Genomic DNA, 17,507 nt, shown 5'->3' with positions numbered 1-17,507 from the left:
CATATTCTCAAGGACTTGACCCCAGCTCCATCTCATTTTTACTGAGAGCATTTATCTCCCATAATCAAAGACTAGCACATTCAGTCCCAAGAGGCCTTTGCGTCTCAGTGCAGGTTTAAGTCATACTTTTCAATATTCACTTTTTTTTCTAAAGAGAGAGAGAGGAGAGAGAGAATTTTTTTAATATTTATCTTTCAGTTTTCGGCAGACACAGCGTCTTTATTTTTATTTTATGTGGTACTGAGGATCGAACCCAGCGCCCCGCGCATGCCAGGCAAGTGCGTTACCGCTTGAGCCACACCCCCAGCCCCATCAATATTCACTTTTGAAGTAAATAAGAAAGCATCAGACAAACTGAAAATTGTCCAACAGGACCCTCGTGGGGAAAAGGATCAAAGATTACAGAATAATTGGAACTTTAGAGCTTATGGATTTAATGACATATGTGTTAATACCTTGTTTATGAAAAGCAAAAGTTTTGTCAACTGAGGACTGATGTTATAGAATTATTCCTCATGACTCTGGAATAATGAATTCTCTGAGCCTGGGGTGTCCTTCAGCTCTGCAATCTACCTTCTCATTGGCTAACTATCCTTATAGAAGTTAGGATGAGCCCAAGGGACCCTGGGTCAGATAGCCATGGCAACAGGCTGCTCCAACTTTCTCTTCTTCTCTGCCCTCCTCTAGCTGAGAGGCCTGGTAGCATTGCCCAAGACTCCCTGGAGTGGCTGGAAGTGTTCCTGCCGAGGAGGCACTCCACAGTGTGGGCTCTGTGAGGCTGAGGTGGTGGTCGGTTGCAGTGAGTGTGGGGATCCTGGGGGATTCCCCTTACCTGGCTTGTTTATGAGTATTAAAGGGAAGGAGTTGAGGGTAAAGGCCTCTTGGGACTTTTACTGGGGATGAAGAGACCTGCAGGGAAACTACTGAGGGAAAGATTCAAGGTGAATTACCAGGACTCTAGAGTAGCTGTTTGGTGGTCAATAGTTTTTACAGAACACAGCTGAAATAGCTAGTTTTATGAGTGACTGGTTACTTGCCTAGCTGAGTTATAGAGGGACACGATGCTGTCTTAGAAACAGAGGAATTAAACCACAGTTTTGTTTGTTTGTTTTTTATAAAGGAGAGTAAACCTGAAACTAATTCTTTTTTTTTTTTTTAGAGAGTGGGGGGGGGAGAGAGAGAGAGAGAGAATTTTTTAATATTTATTTTTTAGTTCTCGGCAGACACAACATCTTTGTTTGTATGTGGTGCTGAGGATCGAACCCCGGCCGCACGCATGCCAGGCGAGCACGCTACCGCGTGAGCCACATCCCCAGCCCTGAAACTAATTCTTTTAGTCTCTTTTGGATCTTCATTTAAGAGCCCAGTACTTCATCTAAAACCTTTTATCTCTCATGGCCACCTGCATTTTTTCATTTCTTATCGTAAACCTTTATAAGAAACATGGTGTTGACCAGTAGGTGAGAAGCAACTTGGTGCTCTGGAACTCTAAGAAATGACAATCTGTGCCCCCAGACCGCCTGGGTCCAGTGGGTGGCCATGGGAGGTAAGGAACTGTGGATTGCAAGCCTGCGGGCCTCTGACGGACCTGGGACTTTCTGCTTTGCAGCGTGAAGAACTAGAATGGCAGTCAACAAGGGCCCAACCTTGCTGGATGGAGACCTTCCTGTGAGTAACTTGGGCTCTTGCGGGGTGGGGAATGGACACCTGATGGGAGGAAGGAGCCAGGAGGGAGATTCGGGGGAGCTGGAGCAAGATATGTCTAAACTATAAACTAGGTCATTGACCATGTTTCAGTTATTCCTGCTCTCACTACCTTTTGCAGAGGGCTATGGGAGGCTCTGGAGGGAGAAAAAATGTCAATTAAAAACTAAGCCCTTGGGCTGGGGTTGTAGCTCAGCATTAGCACACTTGCCTGGCATGTGTTAGGCACTGGGTTCGATCCTCAGCACCACATACAAATAAATAAAGATATTGTGTGTCCATCTCCAACTTAAAAAAAATTAAAAAAAACAAAAACCTAAGCCCTTGGGGGGAAAAAAGGGCACAAATCCTGGCTGGGGGTGGGGAAGAATAGAAAGGAAGGGAACTACCATATTCTAAACCCTGCTGCATAAGTCCCTGTTTTGTTCACCACCAGCCAGCTGAATGTATTCATGCAGAGCCACTAAAGTTTGTGACTCCAGCATCATTTATACTATGAATGGTTCATCTAGTTCACAGCTGTTGCGATTTTCACTGTGACTTGGAGTGATTTTGATCCTTTTAGGTGTGCCTGATGCCTCTTGGCAAAACCTCTATTATTTGGGCACAGTTTAAATGGTTAGTGAAACTTAAAAATTATAAACCTATCTCGTCACCAATTAGGCTTCAATTAACCTCTGCACAAGGGTTCACATGCTAAGTTTTATACTGAAGCCCACAACACAGAGAGGCGTAAAATGGTCATATGCAGTAATATCTTAACAGTTTTCCTCCTTTCCCAGCATCTGCTTCTCCCTTTGGTTTTGTCTCAAATAACCCTTTAAGACTCTGTCCAAAATGTTAAAGAAAATACTTTTTTGTGTCTTATCCAAGTCTTTTTCTAGTTCCAGTTTACAACTCACCATCAGGATGAAAAGCTAAAATACTGTGGCCTGCTCTGTCCATTGTGTTCTTGATGGCCCTGCTAACTTAGCATTAGGTCCTTGCTGCTAGGACAGAAAGAACCCTGCCACAGCGGCACATTCGAAGCTATGCAGAGTTTGAGCATGAGTCACACCTGGGGTGTTTTTAATCTGGAGAATTCTTGTGATCATAAGACTAGGTAGAAGAATATAGTAAGGCCCTATGCACCCTTCACTAGCATGAATCCACAGCCAAACTACTTCATCCTCACCCTATCAATTCACCTTACATTATTTTAAAGCAAATTCCAGATATGCTATTTCAAGTCTGACTTGGAATCCTGGCTCTGTCAATTACTAGCTGTGTGATCTTAGGTAAGTCATTCACATCTCTGAGTATGTCTCCCTGTCAGCAAAGTGATGGTGATAATGCTGACTCACAGAGTCACTGGCAAAAAGGACAGTGCTAAGCTGTAGCATATCCAGAGAAGGAGGTCACCAGACCATGGTGTGGACCAAGTTAGGAACTGGAGCTATTTTATTTAGTACAGAGAAGTAACCTTCAAAGGGAGACATATTTGACTTCAGATGTGAGAACACCAATCCATGAACGATGAAATAGAATAGTTCAGGGTTGTTTCAGAATGAAGAGAGAATAGGATGGGGAGAGGGTGAAGATGGATTGCAGTTACAATTGCAAATGCAAGACTAGCAAAGAAATTCTGGAAAGGCTTCTTGCCACAGAGCCTCCTGGAGGCCAAGCTTCCCATTCTGGGCGCCCTGAAAACTTAGGCATTCTACAAGGTGCAGCTCTGTGATCCATTTTTTTGGCTAGGCACTGAGAACACAGAGTGCACAGTCTACTGGGAGAGAGAGTAACAAGTACCCAGGGAATCACAGCACAGTGACATCAATACAGAGACAGCCCAGGGAAGAACTCAGAGGCTTCTGATGTGAGGGAGGAGAGTTAGGAAGCTTCAGAGAAGACATGAAAGGCAGAAATAGATGGGAGGGAAGGAGAGCGTATTTAGCACTGGACCAGCTTCCACGAGCAGGGAGGCAGGACCTCAGAAAGACCTGGATGGAATAGGCCTAGATGAAGCCACCACTCAGAGGTGGACTAAAACTCTGGACAGACACTTTGACAACACTTGCTCTCTACCAGTAAGTCTAGGAGGGGTGCTGCAATTCAGCTTGGCTCCTGGGAACAGATTGCCTCAGCAGCCCCCCAGAGATGGGTTATGGCCAGAAGGCTACGGCAGGCTGGCTCTTGTTTTCCCTGTGGGCTCCCTCAGGCTCCCAGGACCAAGGCATCCAAGACATTTTTGGCCTTGGTTCCTCCCAGGTTTCTGGGACTCAGAATAGTTTTGCCAATGGCTGCCCAGCCCTGGAGTCACCTTCCCGGGAGGCTAGAAAGGAGATGGTTAACTTGTACACGTTTCTTCCCTGCCAGGAGCAGGAGAATGTGCTACAGCGCGTCATGCAGCTGCCTGTGGTGAGCGGCACCTGTGAGTGCTTCCAGAAGACATACACCAGCACCAAGGAAGCTCACCCCCTGGTGGCCTCCGTGTGCAATGCCTACGAGAAGGGCGTGCAGGGCGCCAGCAACTTGGCCGCCTGGAGCATGGAGCCAGTGGTGCGCAGACTGTCCACCCAGTGTGAGTCCTCGTGGCATTTGGCCACTGCCCACCTATCCACTGACACTCACTACCACGTGTCAGCCTGTCTAATCATCTGGTAACTTGCCCATCTATCTGCCTGACTGCTCCCCATCTGCCTCACCCCAACTCCAGGTCTTCTCATCTACCAATAGAAAGATATAGATACAAGCCAGGCACAGTGGTGCACATCTGTAATCCCAGCAACTCAGGAGGCTGAGGCAAGAGGATCTTAAGTTTAAAGCCAACCTGGGCAACTTAGCAAGAGTCTGCCTCAAAATTTTAAAATAAATAAGTAAATGGGGCTGAGGATGTAGCTCAGTGATAGGCTGTCCCTAAATTCAACCCCTAGTACTGAAAAAAAAAAATACAGTTCTTTTTCCAGCTATACATGCCTCAACTACAGCCAAGCTGGCATCTTCCTAAGATGGCAATGATGGGCCAAAGAATTTTCAGGGAAAGGGATGGGCAGAGCTATGCCAGTTGTGGTGAAGGTGGGGCCTGGTGACAGACCAGACCCACCCTAGATCCAACTCCAGCAGCAGCAAGAACTGACAGAGTCTGGAACAGAGACAGGGATAGCAGACACTAGGGCTGACCTGGAGAGGGAAGTCCACCCACCCACCCACCCACCGCTGATGGTTCTGGCTGATAACAGGTGGGGACAGCAGAGAGCTACCCACCAGAGACCTAAAGGTGGAAAACAACCGTTGATGTGAGTCTTAATGGACTTGCCCCATGCAAATTTCTGCCCCACCTAAAAATATGATCTCTTAAGGCACGGCTTTTGATTGAGCAGAGAGAAATCCCAACAGTGCTGAGAAATCTAGCACCTTCCACTATACTAAGTAGAGAACTGTGGGTATCGGAGGATTCCACACAACAAGCAGGACAGTTGTAAAGATGACCCAGGCCCTGGGTTAGCCTCCCCTCCTGCAAACTCCTAAAATACATTCCCTGAGTCTCATTCTGTCCAATGAGAAGACAGCTAAGCTGGGAACACTGGTACATACCTGTAATTGCAATGACTCAGGAGGCTGCAGCAGGAGGATAGCAAATTCAAGCAAATTCAGGCCTATGCCCTTTCCTTCCAGTCAGAGCTGCCAATGAGCTGGCCTGCCTCACAACTCGATAAGACTATCTCAAAACAAAAATAACAAAAGGGTTGGGGTTGTAGCTCAGTGGCAGAGTGACTCTGAGTTAAATCCCCAATACCTAGCCAGGCATGGTGGTGCATGTCTGTAATCCCAGCAAATGGGGAGACTAAGGTAGAAGGATCATAAGTTCAAAGCCAGCCTCAGCAATTTAGTGAGGCTCTAAACAACTTAATGAGGCCCTGTCTCTAAATAAAATATTCAAAGAGCTGGGGATGTGGTTCAGTAGTTAAGTGCCCCTGAGTTTGATCCCCAATACCAGAAAAAAAAATACCACCAGTAAAAGGAGGAGGAGAAAAGAGCCAAGTCATTTGGGCTGTCTGCTTCTTGAGAATTTTGCAAAATTAATTAATTAGTTGATTAATTAATAATACATTGGGATAAAGAATAAATGAAAGAGCATGTATGAATACCCTTGAAAACTGGTATCCAGAACTTATGTCCTTGACAGCCCCTGAGCAATATTCTCTGAAATGTTAGCATCCTCTGGTATTTGCTCCACTCTCTGGGGGAATTCCTTTCTCTTCCCTGTGACCCTCTTCACACTGTCCACCATCTTGACACCTAGTGGTTAAAAGCAAGGCTCTTTGGGCAATCTGGAGCCTGCACCAGCTGTGACTGGGAGTTTTTCGCCTCTAGAGCTAAGCAGGCCTATGCCTGGCTCCACCAAGGCCAATGCCAAGGCTCCAGAGTTCTGCCCACCTGGCATCTCTGTTCTCCCTCTTCTTCATGCTCACCCAGAGCCTCCGAGCAGGAGAGGAAGGTGAAGAGGGGAGGGTAGTATTAGTTCCTTCCCTTGATCCACCCTGCGATGTAGGCACCACATTTTACAAATGAAGAAGCTGAGGCTCCAACAGGTGTGTCTTGCCTGGAGCCATGTAATACAGGAGCTAAGCTTTGAGTGCATATCTGAGCAACCCTGAAACTGGCCCTGGTCTCAAGGAGTCACAAGCTAAAGATGGCAAAGGGCCTTGGGTTCATGGGTGCCTGGGAGGCGGCAGAACTGGGGATGAGAGCTGGGGATCTGAGGGCTTTCTTTGGCACAGAAGCCACTGCTAGATTTCACGGTGGGGCGCAGGGCTCACCCCAACACGGCCCTTTCCTTCCAGTCATAGCTGCCAATGAGCTGGCCTGCCGAGGCCTGGACCATCTGGAGGAAAAGATCCCGGCCCTCCAGTACCCTCCTGAAAAGGTGAGCCCCTTCCTCTTCCCCAGTGATGCCTATACTGCTGTCACTGCCTCTCAGAAAGGAGAGCTGGGAGTCTGAGTATCCATGGCAAGCGGTCTGCAAGGCTGGTGGTGGCCCCCTGTACCTAAGGCAGCACAACAGGTTCTTCCTCTTTCTATGAAGCCAAATGGGAGAGGGGTCATGGCACAAATCCTGGGAAAACTCAAACAGGAGCTTGGTTGGGTCCCACAACTTCCTGATATCTGGCCCTGGGACTTGGGGCTCCATGGGTCTGCCTTGCACCACTCGGTGACTATAGTTACCTAAGATCATGGGTCACACTCATCAGGATCCCGAGATTGCAGCCCCATGTCCTAGAGATCCAGCTCTTTATGGGCCATGACATTGAAAAAAATCACTTCACCTGGCCACATGTTTATTGGCTGGTTGCGTTAGGCACTTTTGGGGAATAAGCTTCAATCTTTGGCCTCATCCATTTAATTGATCAACCACCTACCATCCCATAAACATTCACTGAGCCCTGCCCTATTCAGGGACCATGACATGATTCACAGAGCTCTCTCACTTTATCTGCTTGTCAGTCCTCTGGGATGAGACTTGTTACCCACATTGTACAGATAAGAAAACCAGTGACACTGCCCAGCCACACAGCCTAAGCAGAGATCACAGGAGGACAGGCCAGTGCTCTTTACTCTCATTTTCCACATAAAGGGCAAAAATGGATGACCCCTACTAGGGTCCCCTCTTGTCCTTGCAAGAGTTCTGTTTTTATTCTCCACACTTGAATAAATCCTACTCCTTTCACTCTTCCAAAAATAAATAAATAAAGGCATCAGTGTCTTTTCACAGAGGAGCTCCCAGGCTATTTAGGAAGAAGGTAAATTTTTTCAGTGAAGAACTTAGAAGAAGTCAACTATCTCTATAAACCAATATAAATGCAGATGGAACCAGCCTTCTGAGGGAGGGACAGAGGAGTCAGGACAGAATTTTGCCTTATTTGCACAAGGGTATCAGAATAGATGCCACCTGCAGGGAGCCTTTGGGGCTGACCTCAAAGGATGAGCAGGACCCTGACAGGCAGCATAGTGGTGTAAGGAAGACTGGAGGTCAAAGTGACTGGCACAGTTTAATCTGGGTGCCCACACATAGATGCCAGTCCCCTGGACTTTAAATGATGCCTTCCAGGGAGCTGGCCTCAGGGCCTGAGGCTCTGAGAGGGCAGTTCTCACAGGGGCTAGGAGGAGACCCATGTGTTTGACCCTCTCTCCACCTTTTCCCAGATCGCCTCTGAGCTGAAGGACACCATCTCCACCCGGCTTCGAAGTGCTAGAAATAGCATCAGTGTGCCCATCACAAGCACTTCGGACAAGGTCCTGGGGGCCACTCTGGCTGGCTATGAGCTTGCGAGGGGGATGGCCAAAGAGACTGTGGAGTATGCTGCTAACACCAGAGCTGGCCGACTGGCCTCTGGAGGGGCCGACTTGGCCTTGGGCAGCATTGAGAAGGTGGTAGAGTACCTCCTCCCTCCAGCCAAGGAAGAGTCAGGTATCTGCCATAAGGCCACCCATGTTCCCTGGGGAGCCATGTACTTGGGAAAGAGTGGGAGACCAGAGCTCATCCAGCCACTGCTCAAGAACAGGAAGGCCCAGAGGGAGTTTCAGAGTGATCCATAGTCATCGGTCTACTCTCCCCATCTATAAAAAGGGAAAGTGAAATACCAGGGTCTCAGGAGGCTGAGGCAAGAGGATTGCAAGTTCAAGGCCAGCCTCAGTAAATTAATGAGACCCTGTCTCAATTTAAAAAGGGGGGGGGGCTGGGAATGTGGCTCAGTAGAGCACCTCTAGGCTCAATGGCAAGACCACAAAAAAAAAAAGTGAGTTTGTGTTAGAATTAGGGCAACTGCTTTTTGGTCCAAGACACAACCTAGCTTCTCCCAGCCCCTTTCTCATCTTTTTTCCCTTCTTTCTCCCAAATTTATACCCAGCCTCTGTTCCTGGACACCAGGGGGCCCAGAAGCCTCCCAAAGCCAAGCCAAGCCTTGTGAGCAGGATGGGGACCCTGGCCAACACCCTCTCTCGACACACCATGCAGACCACAGCCTGGGCACTGAAGCAGGGCCACTCCCTGGCCATGTGGATCCCAGGCGTAGCACCCTTGGTGAGTGTCTGCCCTGAGCACTGCCTGAATCCTGCCTGGGAGCACTGAGGGCCCCCTGGTCCCTTCTGTCTTGGGAATGTTCTCCCTTCCAACTTGGGCTGGGACTTTAGGTCTAAGAACAAGGGGTTTTAAGAGGAGAGGAGAGCTAATTGTCCAAGCCATGAGTGAGAGAAAGGGCAGGATGTGGGAAGAGGACAGGCCCTTTTTCTGGAGTGGTCCTGCCCCACCACCCACATCTGTCTCCCTCTGAGTCCCCCTACTTCATCCCCTCATGGGTGTCTTGCTGTGAGGCCTCCCACCTGCAAGGGAGCAGACTCTATCTGCTATCCAGGTAGTAGGAAGTGTCATCCTTATAGCACAAAACCCTTCTGTGAGGGAGGCAGTCCAACTGGCCCTGGTCTCTGACTGTCCCCTGGCTTCTGATTTTCCTTCTAGAGGCTTCTAATTTCTACTCCCACTGTATCCAAGGCAAATCTAGCTTCCCCCAGCTTTTTGGTCCAAGACACAACCTAGCTTCCCCCAGACTGGGGGCGTGGGGGAAGCTAGGTTGTGGCTCACATGGGTTAGCTCCTGAAGCTCCCACCCCATCTCTATGTGTATTTTATCTCAGATGGCTGGATTTTTTCCCCCATTGGGAACTTTAGTAAGAAACTAAGGCCAAGATTGGAAATAAAACAACATTAAAGCATGAGGGTCAGCAAGAAGATGACCACTTTCGGCCATCATGAGAGTGGTACTTTTAAAAGTATTCTTAGGTCTGGATTGTTCATTAAGCACGTGTATGCTAGGAACCTGCTGTGCACCAGGTGGTTTGGCTCCATTGGGATACAGGAGTAGTGGTTCCCCTCTGTCCCCTGCATTAAGCGTCGTTTACCAATGAGAGCTGAGACTGATCCACATAGCTGGTCCAGCTATTGGAGTGAGTAGAAGCTCAGGTGCCCCCATTCATGGCATCCCCCAAATCTATACAATATGGACTCCCTTGGGGAATGACCGCTTTTGTCTCCCAAAAGACAATGTCAAAAATGTTCCTATCAGCTTTATCCTTAGCCAAGAACTTGAAACTACAGAGAGGTCCATTCATACCAGAATGAGCAAATGGTGGTGAATTTACATAAGGGAATATTATACAAGGATGAAAAAAGGAAAGCACTTGTATATGCAGCAAGGATGGCTATCACAGCATTATGTGGAACTAAAGAAGCTATTCACGAACAAATACACATTTATGTGAAGCTGAAAAATAGGTATGGAGCTGGGTGTGGTGGTACACACCTATAATCCCAGAGACTCAGGAGGTTCAGGCAGGAGGATTGAAAATTCAAAGCCAGCGTCAGCAACTGAGCAACTCAGTCAGACCCTGTTTCTAAATAAAATATTAAAAAGGGTGGGTGTGGCTCAGTGGTTAAGTACCCCTGGGTTTACTCCCTGTACCCCCTCCCAAAAGGCATGGAAGTCAGAGGGGCAGCTCAATGATATAGCATGAGCTTGCCATGGTGAGGCCCTGGATTCAATCCCAGCACCAAAAAGAAAAAAAAATCGCTGAAACAAATGTATAGTGATAGATATCAGAATAGTGCTCACTCTTAAAGGACTTGGTAGACTAAGTCTGGGCCCTGGGTGATCCTCTGAGGTGTTGAAAATGGTCTCTATCAATCTATGGTAGTTACACAGATGTGTACTTACAACAGTTTAAGAAATGTATGCTAAAGATGTGTGCTCTTCAATGGTATAAGTTACCCTCAATAAAAAGTGTTGAGAAATGTCTGCTGGGACCAAGTGGCTTTGGGGGGAGGGACTCTGGCTATTGGGGCTCCCCTTGGCCTTAAGCAGGGCTGCTAGGCCAGCCATCTGCTACCATCTCTCCTTCAGAGTAGCCTGGCCCAGTGGGGTGCATCGATGGCCACGCAGGTGGTGTCCCGGAGGCAGAGTGAAGTACGAGTGCCCTGGCTGCACAACCTCCCTGCTGCTCAGGATGAGGACCACAATGACCAGACAGACACAGAGGGCGAGGAGACAGAGGAGGAGGAAGAATCAGAGGCTGAGGAGAACAAGCTCAGTGAGGTGAGCAGGAACCTGAAGACCCCACAACCCACATGGGAGTGAACAGCAGAGACACAGGGTGAAGAAAAGGTCTCTGTCCCCATCCCAGGGACAGGGTACATGGGTGCAGGACTCTCCCCCACCCTTAAATGCACAAGTTTTTCCATGTCACTCAGTTGACTCTCACAAAAACCCCCTAAGAGAGGCAGGGTAGAGATTATGCTCTCATTTTGCAGATGAAGAAACTGGGGAGCTGGGTGTAGTGGTGCACGCCTGTAATCCCAGTGACTTGGGAGGCTGAGACAAGAGGATTGCAAAGTTCAAGGCCTTGAACCTAGCGAGACCCTGTCTCAAAATAAAGTAAAATAAAATAAAAGGGCTTAGGATGTAGCTCAGGGGTACAGCGTCCCTGGGTTCAATACCCAGTACTTCAAAAAAAGAAACAAAAGAAAAGAAAAGAGAAACTGGAGGGTGATTTGCCCAAGGCTACACAGCTAACGGCAGAGCCAGGCTTAAACATTCTTTGGTTTGGTGTCCACATTCTTCCCCTCTAGTTCTGGGACTGGTGGGAGGGGAAAGGTCAGGAGAGCCACTGTAGGAGGTGCTGACCCTGCTCTGGTCCTCAGGAAGCAGCCCTGCCCAGCTCCAGAGGCCTCCTGGGCAGTGTGGCACACACCCTGCAGAAGACTCTCCAGGGCACCATCTCAGCTGTAACTTGGGCACCTATGGCTGTGCTGGGCACAGCAGGGAGGATACTGCACCTCACACCAGCCCCTGCTGTCTCCTCCACCAAGGGGAGGGCCATGTCCTTATCAGATGCCTTGAAGGGTGTGACTGACAACGTGGTGGACACAGTGGTGCACTATGTGCCGGTGAGTCCCATCCAGGGCTAACCTGTCTCCCAGGGAGGTCTGGAGAGGACAGATAAAGGAGGGTTGATTGACATGCTGCAGTCTCCCACCTTTCCCCCATCCCTGGAGAACTGCTCCGATTCTCATTGCCCCAGAAACATTGTTTCATACTGAGGCCTTTCCCAAACCCAAGAATATAGAGGCCTAGGGCCCTGACCAGAGGGCTCTCCCTGACATGCCCGCTTCTCTCACCAGTGGAGGACTTACACTATCAGTCTAGGGATTCCCAGTGGCTCAGCCCTCACCCCTTAGCTACCAACTGAAGGACCTGACAGAGGCTTCCCTGCTGGGAGGCTTCCAGGACACCCTGAGGGGTGGGCCATGAATTCCAAAGAAGGCAGCTAGCCCAGTCCCAATTCTATCACCTATCCCAACAGGAAAAACCCAAGAGACACCAATGCCATCCCTTTGGGAGCCTCTAGGCCCCTTCCCAAAGTAAGTTACAGATTGAGCAGGTGCAAGGAGGGCTGGGCAGGGCAGGACAGGAGGTATATGCTCTTCAAGCTGGCCAGGGGCTGGGTTACTCAGTCACTCCCACAAAGAGGCATTCAGTGGGGGTTGGCAGACAGCTTGTCCTCCTTGGGCTCCAAACATGCCCAGGCAGGTACCCTGATCCTGGCTGGGTCAATGTGTGGGTTGCATTTAGCCTATAATCCAAGGGAGGGTTTCTAAAGACACTGACTTCTTCTTGAAAGTCCCCCTTAGAAAAGCCCAAGGGGTCTGGAAACATTGGAGACATGGCTTGCCTTGCCTGAGGAGTCTGGCTGATGGAGATCAGAGTTGTCAGAACCTCGCGGGTTACCCTAGTGACCCCCATCCTGCTGTCTAACATTCCAGCCTGTGGCCACTCCTGGGGGAATGAAGGCGAGGACCCCAGAAGGGGTGGTGGACCCAAGGCGTAGTGACGAGGGCCAAGTAGGGAATCTAACGTGGCTGCCGGGTTCTCAGCTCCCCAGGCTGTCTCTGATGGAACCTGAGAGCGAATTCCGAGACATCGACAATCCCCCAGCTGAGACAGAGCATCGGGAGGCGGAGCGCAAGGGCTCTGGCGCGCCGCCTACTAGCCCGGAGCCGGCCGCGCCGCGCTTGGCGCAGCACCGCGGCAGCCTTCGTAGCGCGCGGGGCCCAGGCCTGGAGGACAAGATCGAGACGACCTCCGTACCGCGCTGCGGCTTCCTGGCCATGCCCCGCGAGAAGCCGAAGCGCAGGGTCAGCGACAGCTTCTTCCGGCCCAGCGTCATGGAGCCCATCCTGGGCCGCACGCAGTACAGCCAGCTACGCAAGAAGAGCTGAGCCCCGGACGCCCGCGCCCCGCCCTGCCCCAAACGGCTGCGCCACCCCCATGGGCTTGGGCGGGTTTCTCTAACAAATCCTCAGAACCTACACTTTCAAGCGAGCATTGACTCCTTCAGAGGAGTCCTCCTGGGAGCCCGAACCTCACCACAACCGTGCTGCCAAGGCACACATCATTTTAAAAGCATCCTTTTGGGGCTTGACCATCAGAGCAGATTTTTAAGGGGCACTAGAGCAACAGCATGCTCTGATTTTCTTTTCATTCATTCTTTTTGTTTTAATTATAAAACTAATTGCTTAACTTGATATCTCACATTTTTAACGGAACTTGTAGCCAAATGACATTTGACTGTTTCCAAAATTCAGATCCCTCCTCTGTGGACAAATATTTTGCTTCCAAATGAGTAAAAATGTCACCACCCTGATGTGGTGTTCTTGACAGGAGTTCTTGACACATTTTTAGCCTTCAGCTCAGAGATCCTCTGATTATCTAGGCTCTCAGCAAACTACTTTGAAGGGAATAATAATCAAGTACAAAAGCTCTGTGTGTTTATTTAAAATATTGGCATCACTTTTTGAGGACACAGACCAAGTGCCTGGTCTGTCCTCTGTAGTGCCACCTTCTTGCTCACAGCCACATTTCCATTTGCATCATTACTTCCTTCCACTTGCATAGTCACTTTTAAATGCTGGGGGACTACAATGTTAACGTTCCACCCCACGTAGTCTATATCATATAGACCGTATATATGGACTCTATAGCCACTGTTCTTTCCAGATCCTGTTTTGGGAAATGTTAATACTTGGTAAATCTAGGAAATGCATAAGTATAATTTAAAAATTTAAACATTGCAAAATGCTGTGTGTTTTCCTCTGTGAATCTCCCAGTTCTGTCATGTATTCTTCCAGTTCTATGCTGTGCACCGCAAGAGCATGTGCACATACCCCACATATATGTGCACATGTGGGATAGTATGCTCAGGTGCTTTTCTCTTTTCTCACTGAACATACATTTTGGAGATCTATTTATAGATATAAATAGATCATATACCCTGTTTGCTTTTTTTTAATGGTAAGTACTTTATAACATGATTGTGCTACATTTGGTTTAACCAGCTCCCTAATGACAGACTTTTGGGTTGTTTTCAATCTTTTTGAAATATCAGTAGTGTAATTGCAATAGCAATCAGTGCTCTAATAAATATCCTTATCAAAAATGTCTCATGTAGGCCTGGGGATGTAGCTCAGTGGTAGAATGAGTGCTTACCATGCTTGGGACCCCGTGTTTGATTTCCAGCATCACCCAAATAGTGTTCTATACATGTGTGGATATATCTATAGCATAAATTATATGGGTATGTGAAATTTAAATATTGATAGATAATGTCAAGTAGTCTTCCAAACAAAATCCTATTTTCCTAGTTATTTTAATCTGCAGCTACAGAAATATACACAGATAATTTTGTCTGTCATTCCTTTTAGACATCCATAGACATCAATCCCCTATAAATCCTCTTCCACTCATAAGAACCCTCTTGAACCCTTTTCTGTTGCATACCTGAGAGCCCTGGGGCCTTGGCAGGTCTTTGGTATAATGAGTCACAGGCTTCCATCCATAGTTTTGGAGTCTTAGGATGCCAAGAATGGGGACAAGGGAGTGGTTGGTGGACATATACATGTGGACACAACCGACCATCCCCCCATACATCGCACAAGCAGCAGCAATTCCCTGGGGGGCAGGGAGGTGTGGATCTGACAAGAGGGACCCTTCAAAGCTGATACGACAGGGCTGCAAAGGCAGAGTCCAGCCTAACTCTGGCAAGGCTCCAAGGGCATCTGCTGCAAAAGAGCCATCAGGCCTGGAAGTACAGAGAGAAGAGCCAACCATCCAGCCCCTCACTAATTCATGCTGCTTTTCTCTTGGGGTTCTGGAAACACACTCGAAGCTATCCATTTCTCCATATTTCCATGATCCTTCTTGCTAGGCCATATTCCCAAAGGCAGAAAAGTCACCCTCTCAGTAACCCATGAGAGCTGGGGCCTGGGCAGGGCTGCAGTTGTTAACATGCCTGCTGTCCAGGTTCAGATCCCTCACCCAGCCCTGGACCTTAGCTGGGAAGTTAGGGGCCAGTATATAGAATAGGACAGCACAGGAAATAGTATATGATATAAAAGTCTCTTTTTTTGTGCCCTGATCCTGGCCAGAAACAAGAACAAAATACCTCCTAAGTACCTCCTCAAACTGCAGAAATTTGCTTCTTTGGATCTAAACCTGATGAGGGCCTTTTCTTTGTTCTGGGAGGCATCGCCGTGGTGATAAGCCTTCTTGGTCAAGTGGATGTGAAGTCACATCACTCAGTATCTTTGTTAACTCAGGACTCAGGAAAGACCTCCACTTCACCCTGGGATGCTCAGGGTCCCTCTCCAGAGGAATACTCCATGCCCTGTATTTCAACTTAAAAACTGCACCTCCAATTCACCACACTCCTACTCATAACCTGTTGAGCAGAACTTAGTCACATGACCCCACCTAGTGGAAAAGGGAAGCTGGGAAATATAGTTTTCATTTGGAGTAGATATGGAGCTAGTTAAAAATCAGGAGTCCTAAAAGGAGGATTAGAGGACAACTTGAAATCTACCACAACAGTCTCCTTTCAATAGACATTTGAATTGTTTCTATATTTTTAGCTATTACATACCTTGTGGCAATAACTATTATTTTAAGAGTTTCTTAGGGAATAGGCTAGGAGAGGAATTCAAGTACGTGCATCATCAACAATTGATAAATTGTCCTCCAGGGTGATGTTTTGACTTACATTCTCACCTTCAATGTCTTCACCCAAACTTGATATTGTCTATTTTATCTTTTTTAAATCTGATGAATGTAAAATCTCAACGTGGATTTAATTCCCTGATGAGCAATGATATGGAACTTTGCATTATATTTCTTGAATATTCATATTTCCTCTCTGAACAATGTCTGTCAAAACTTTTGAGCATCTTTCTATTGGTAACTTTTCTTATTCTCATTAATTCTTAGAAGTTCTTTTATTTCCTGAACTCTAATCCTTTATCAACTATGTATGTATCTTCTTCCAGCTGTGATTATCTTTTCATGGTTTCTTTCAATGAGCAGAAATTCTTAATTTTAACCTAGTTAAATTATCATTACATTTTTCTTTTTACTTTGCAATTTTAAGCTCTGTTAAAAAAACTATTCTATGACATGAAGTCATCATAATATTCCTTTGTATTATCTTTTAATACTTTCAATTTTTGCTTTTTACATTTAATTACTTTTTTGTTATGATTTAAGTAGAGATCCATTTTTTTACATCCATGTGGAGAACTGATTGTCCTTTACTCTTCCTTCTTGCTTTGAAGTTTTAGTTTCTCCCTAACTTAATACTGTAGGAAATTTAAGAGTGCTCTTAGAAGTCAGCTGGAAGCTTCTGATCTATTGATGGCTAATGCCTATATAATATATCTTTTTTTCCCCAGCACTAAGGATTGAACCCAGGTGCACTCTACCACTGAGCTACATTCCCTGCTCTTTCAATTATTATTGTTTTTTAATGGGATCTAGCTAAGTTGCCCAGGCTGGCCTCAAACTTGTGATCCTCCTGCCTCAGCCTTATGAACAGCTAGAATTATAGGCATGTACCACTGCTCTCAGCCTAAATAATGTTTTCTTGCATCTAGTTGGAGACCACAGATTCTGACTGATATATTGCATAGTCCAGCTTTCTACTAATCAGCACTGAACCTTCTGTCATAAATCTAGCTTCCAAACATGGATTCATCTGTTTCTGTAGCATTAACACATTATCTGAATTACAATAGTTTCAAATACATTTTCTTATCTGCTTTAGCAACTCCCCCCACGCTGCCCACCTGCAGTTTTGCTATTTCTGATGCTTTGCTTTTCCATGTAAATAATAAAATCAGCTTACCAAACTCAATACAAAAGGAATTTCTATAGACTCAACTTGTTTCAATTTCTTATAATTATAATTTGCTCTTTTAATGCCCATATTATTACTTGTAGGAACCCCTTTTAGTTGGGGACTTTGTCCTTTCAGGAACATATTACACATTTTAAAAGCACCTGAATTTTCTGATCCACACCCCCAAATATTCTAGTTCTTGACCTAGTAAGTGGAACCAATTATTTTTTATAGGGAATAGAGATAAAACTCCAAATTTGGACACTGGGGTATGCATACCATATTTTTCCATATGGGTATTGGTGGTAGACATAAAAGAATTACATATTCATGGCTAAGGGTTAGGAAAAGTGTACTACTTTCTAAAGTCATGAATTCATATTGATAGGTCCAGCAATCTCTAGCACTACAAAATTCTCTAAAAATTTTATTGTAATGTAAATGTTTTAATTTTATTTTCTCCACTACTTAATTACTATAATTGCAATGATAATTATAATTAAACTGCTCTGGAATGTGATTTTCATCCGTTATTAACACCTTTTGTAA

At 46.8% G+C, this 17,507-nt stretch overlaps 1 protein-coding gene across 6 annotated transcripts; it reads left to right on the top strand.

Annotated features, from left to right (window-relative positions):
• Positions 1-637: 637 nt before the first annotated feature.
• On the top strand, positions 638-13,868 carry Plin1 (perilipin 1). 6 transcript variants are annotated; one of them, XM_046437353.2, is made up of 9 exons: positions 638-799; positions 1,610-1,668; positions 4,060-4,264; positions 6,528-6,610; positions 7,888-8,152; positions 8,592-8,764; positions 10,637-10,828; positions 11,434-11,679; positions 12,667-13,868. In XM_046437353.2, the coding sequence occupies exons 2-9, from the start codon at positions 1,624-1,626 to the stop codon at positions 13,009-13,011; spliced, it is 1,554 nt and encodes a 517-aa protein (XP_046293309.1). In that variant the 5' UTR covers positions 638-799; positions 1,610-1,623; the 3' UTR covers positions 13,012-13,868. The 6 variants fall into 6 exon arrangements, with proteins under 6 accessions (XP_046293309.1, XP_046293319.1, XP_046293330.1 ...); XM_046437363.2 differs by lacking the exon at positions 638-799 and adding an exon at positions 813-941; XM_046437374.2 differs by lacking the exon at positions 638-799 and adding an exon at positions 986-1,299.
• The last annotated feature ends 3,639 nt before the right edge of the window (positions 13,869-17,507 follow it).

Source organism: Marmota monax, unplaced genomic scaffold (genome assembly GCF_021218885.2).
Source record: "Marmota monax isolate L192 unplaced genomic scaffold, Marmota_monax_Labrador192_F-V1.1 WCK01_AAM20220418_F8-fsc00005, whole genome shotgun sequence".
Taxonomy (NCBI): domain Eukaryota; kingdom Metazoa; phylum Chordata; class Mammalia; order Rodentia; family Sciuridae; genus Marmota; species Marmota monax.
Note: the sequence above shows the minus strand (reverse complement) of the source record. Positions and strands in the feature narration are given on the sequence as shown.

Bases quoted from the DNA above. Each gene is read 5' to 3' on its own strand.
- Plin1 (XM_046437344.2), top strand. From the start codon at position 3,612: ATGGGAGGGAAGGAGAGCGTATTTAGCACTGGACCAGCTTCCACGAGC. The intron at 10,829-11,433 runs GTGAGCAGGAAC...TCTGGTCCTCAG, and splicing joins AGGAGAACAAGCTCAGTGAG to GAAGCAGCCCTGCCCAGCTC. The intron at 11,680-12,666 runs GTGAGTCCCATC...CCGGGTTCTCAG, and splicing joins CAGTGGTGCACTATGTGCCG to CTCCCCAGGCTGTCTCTGAT.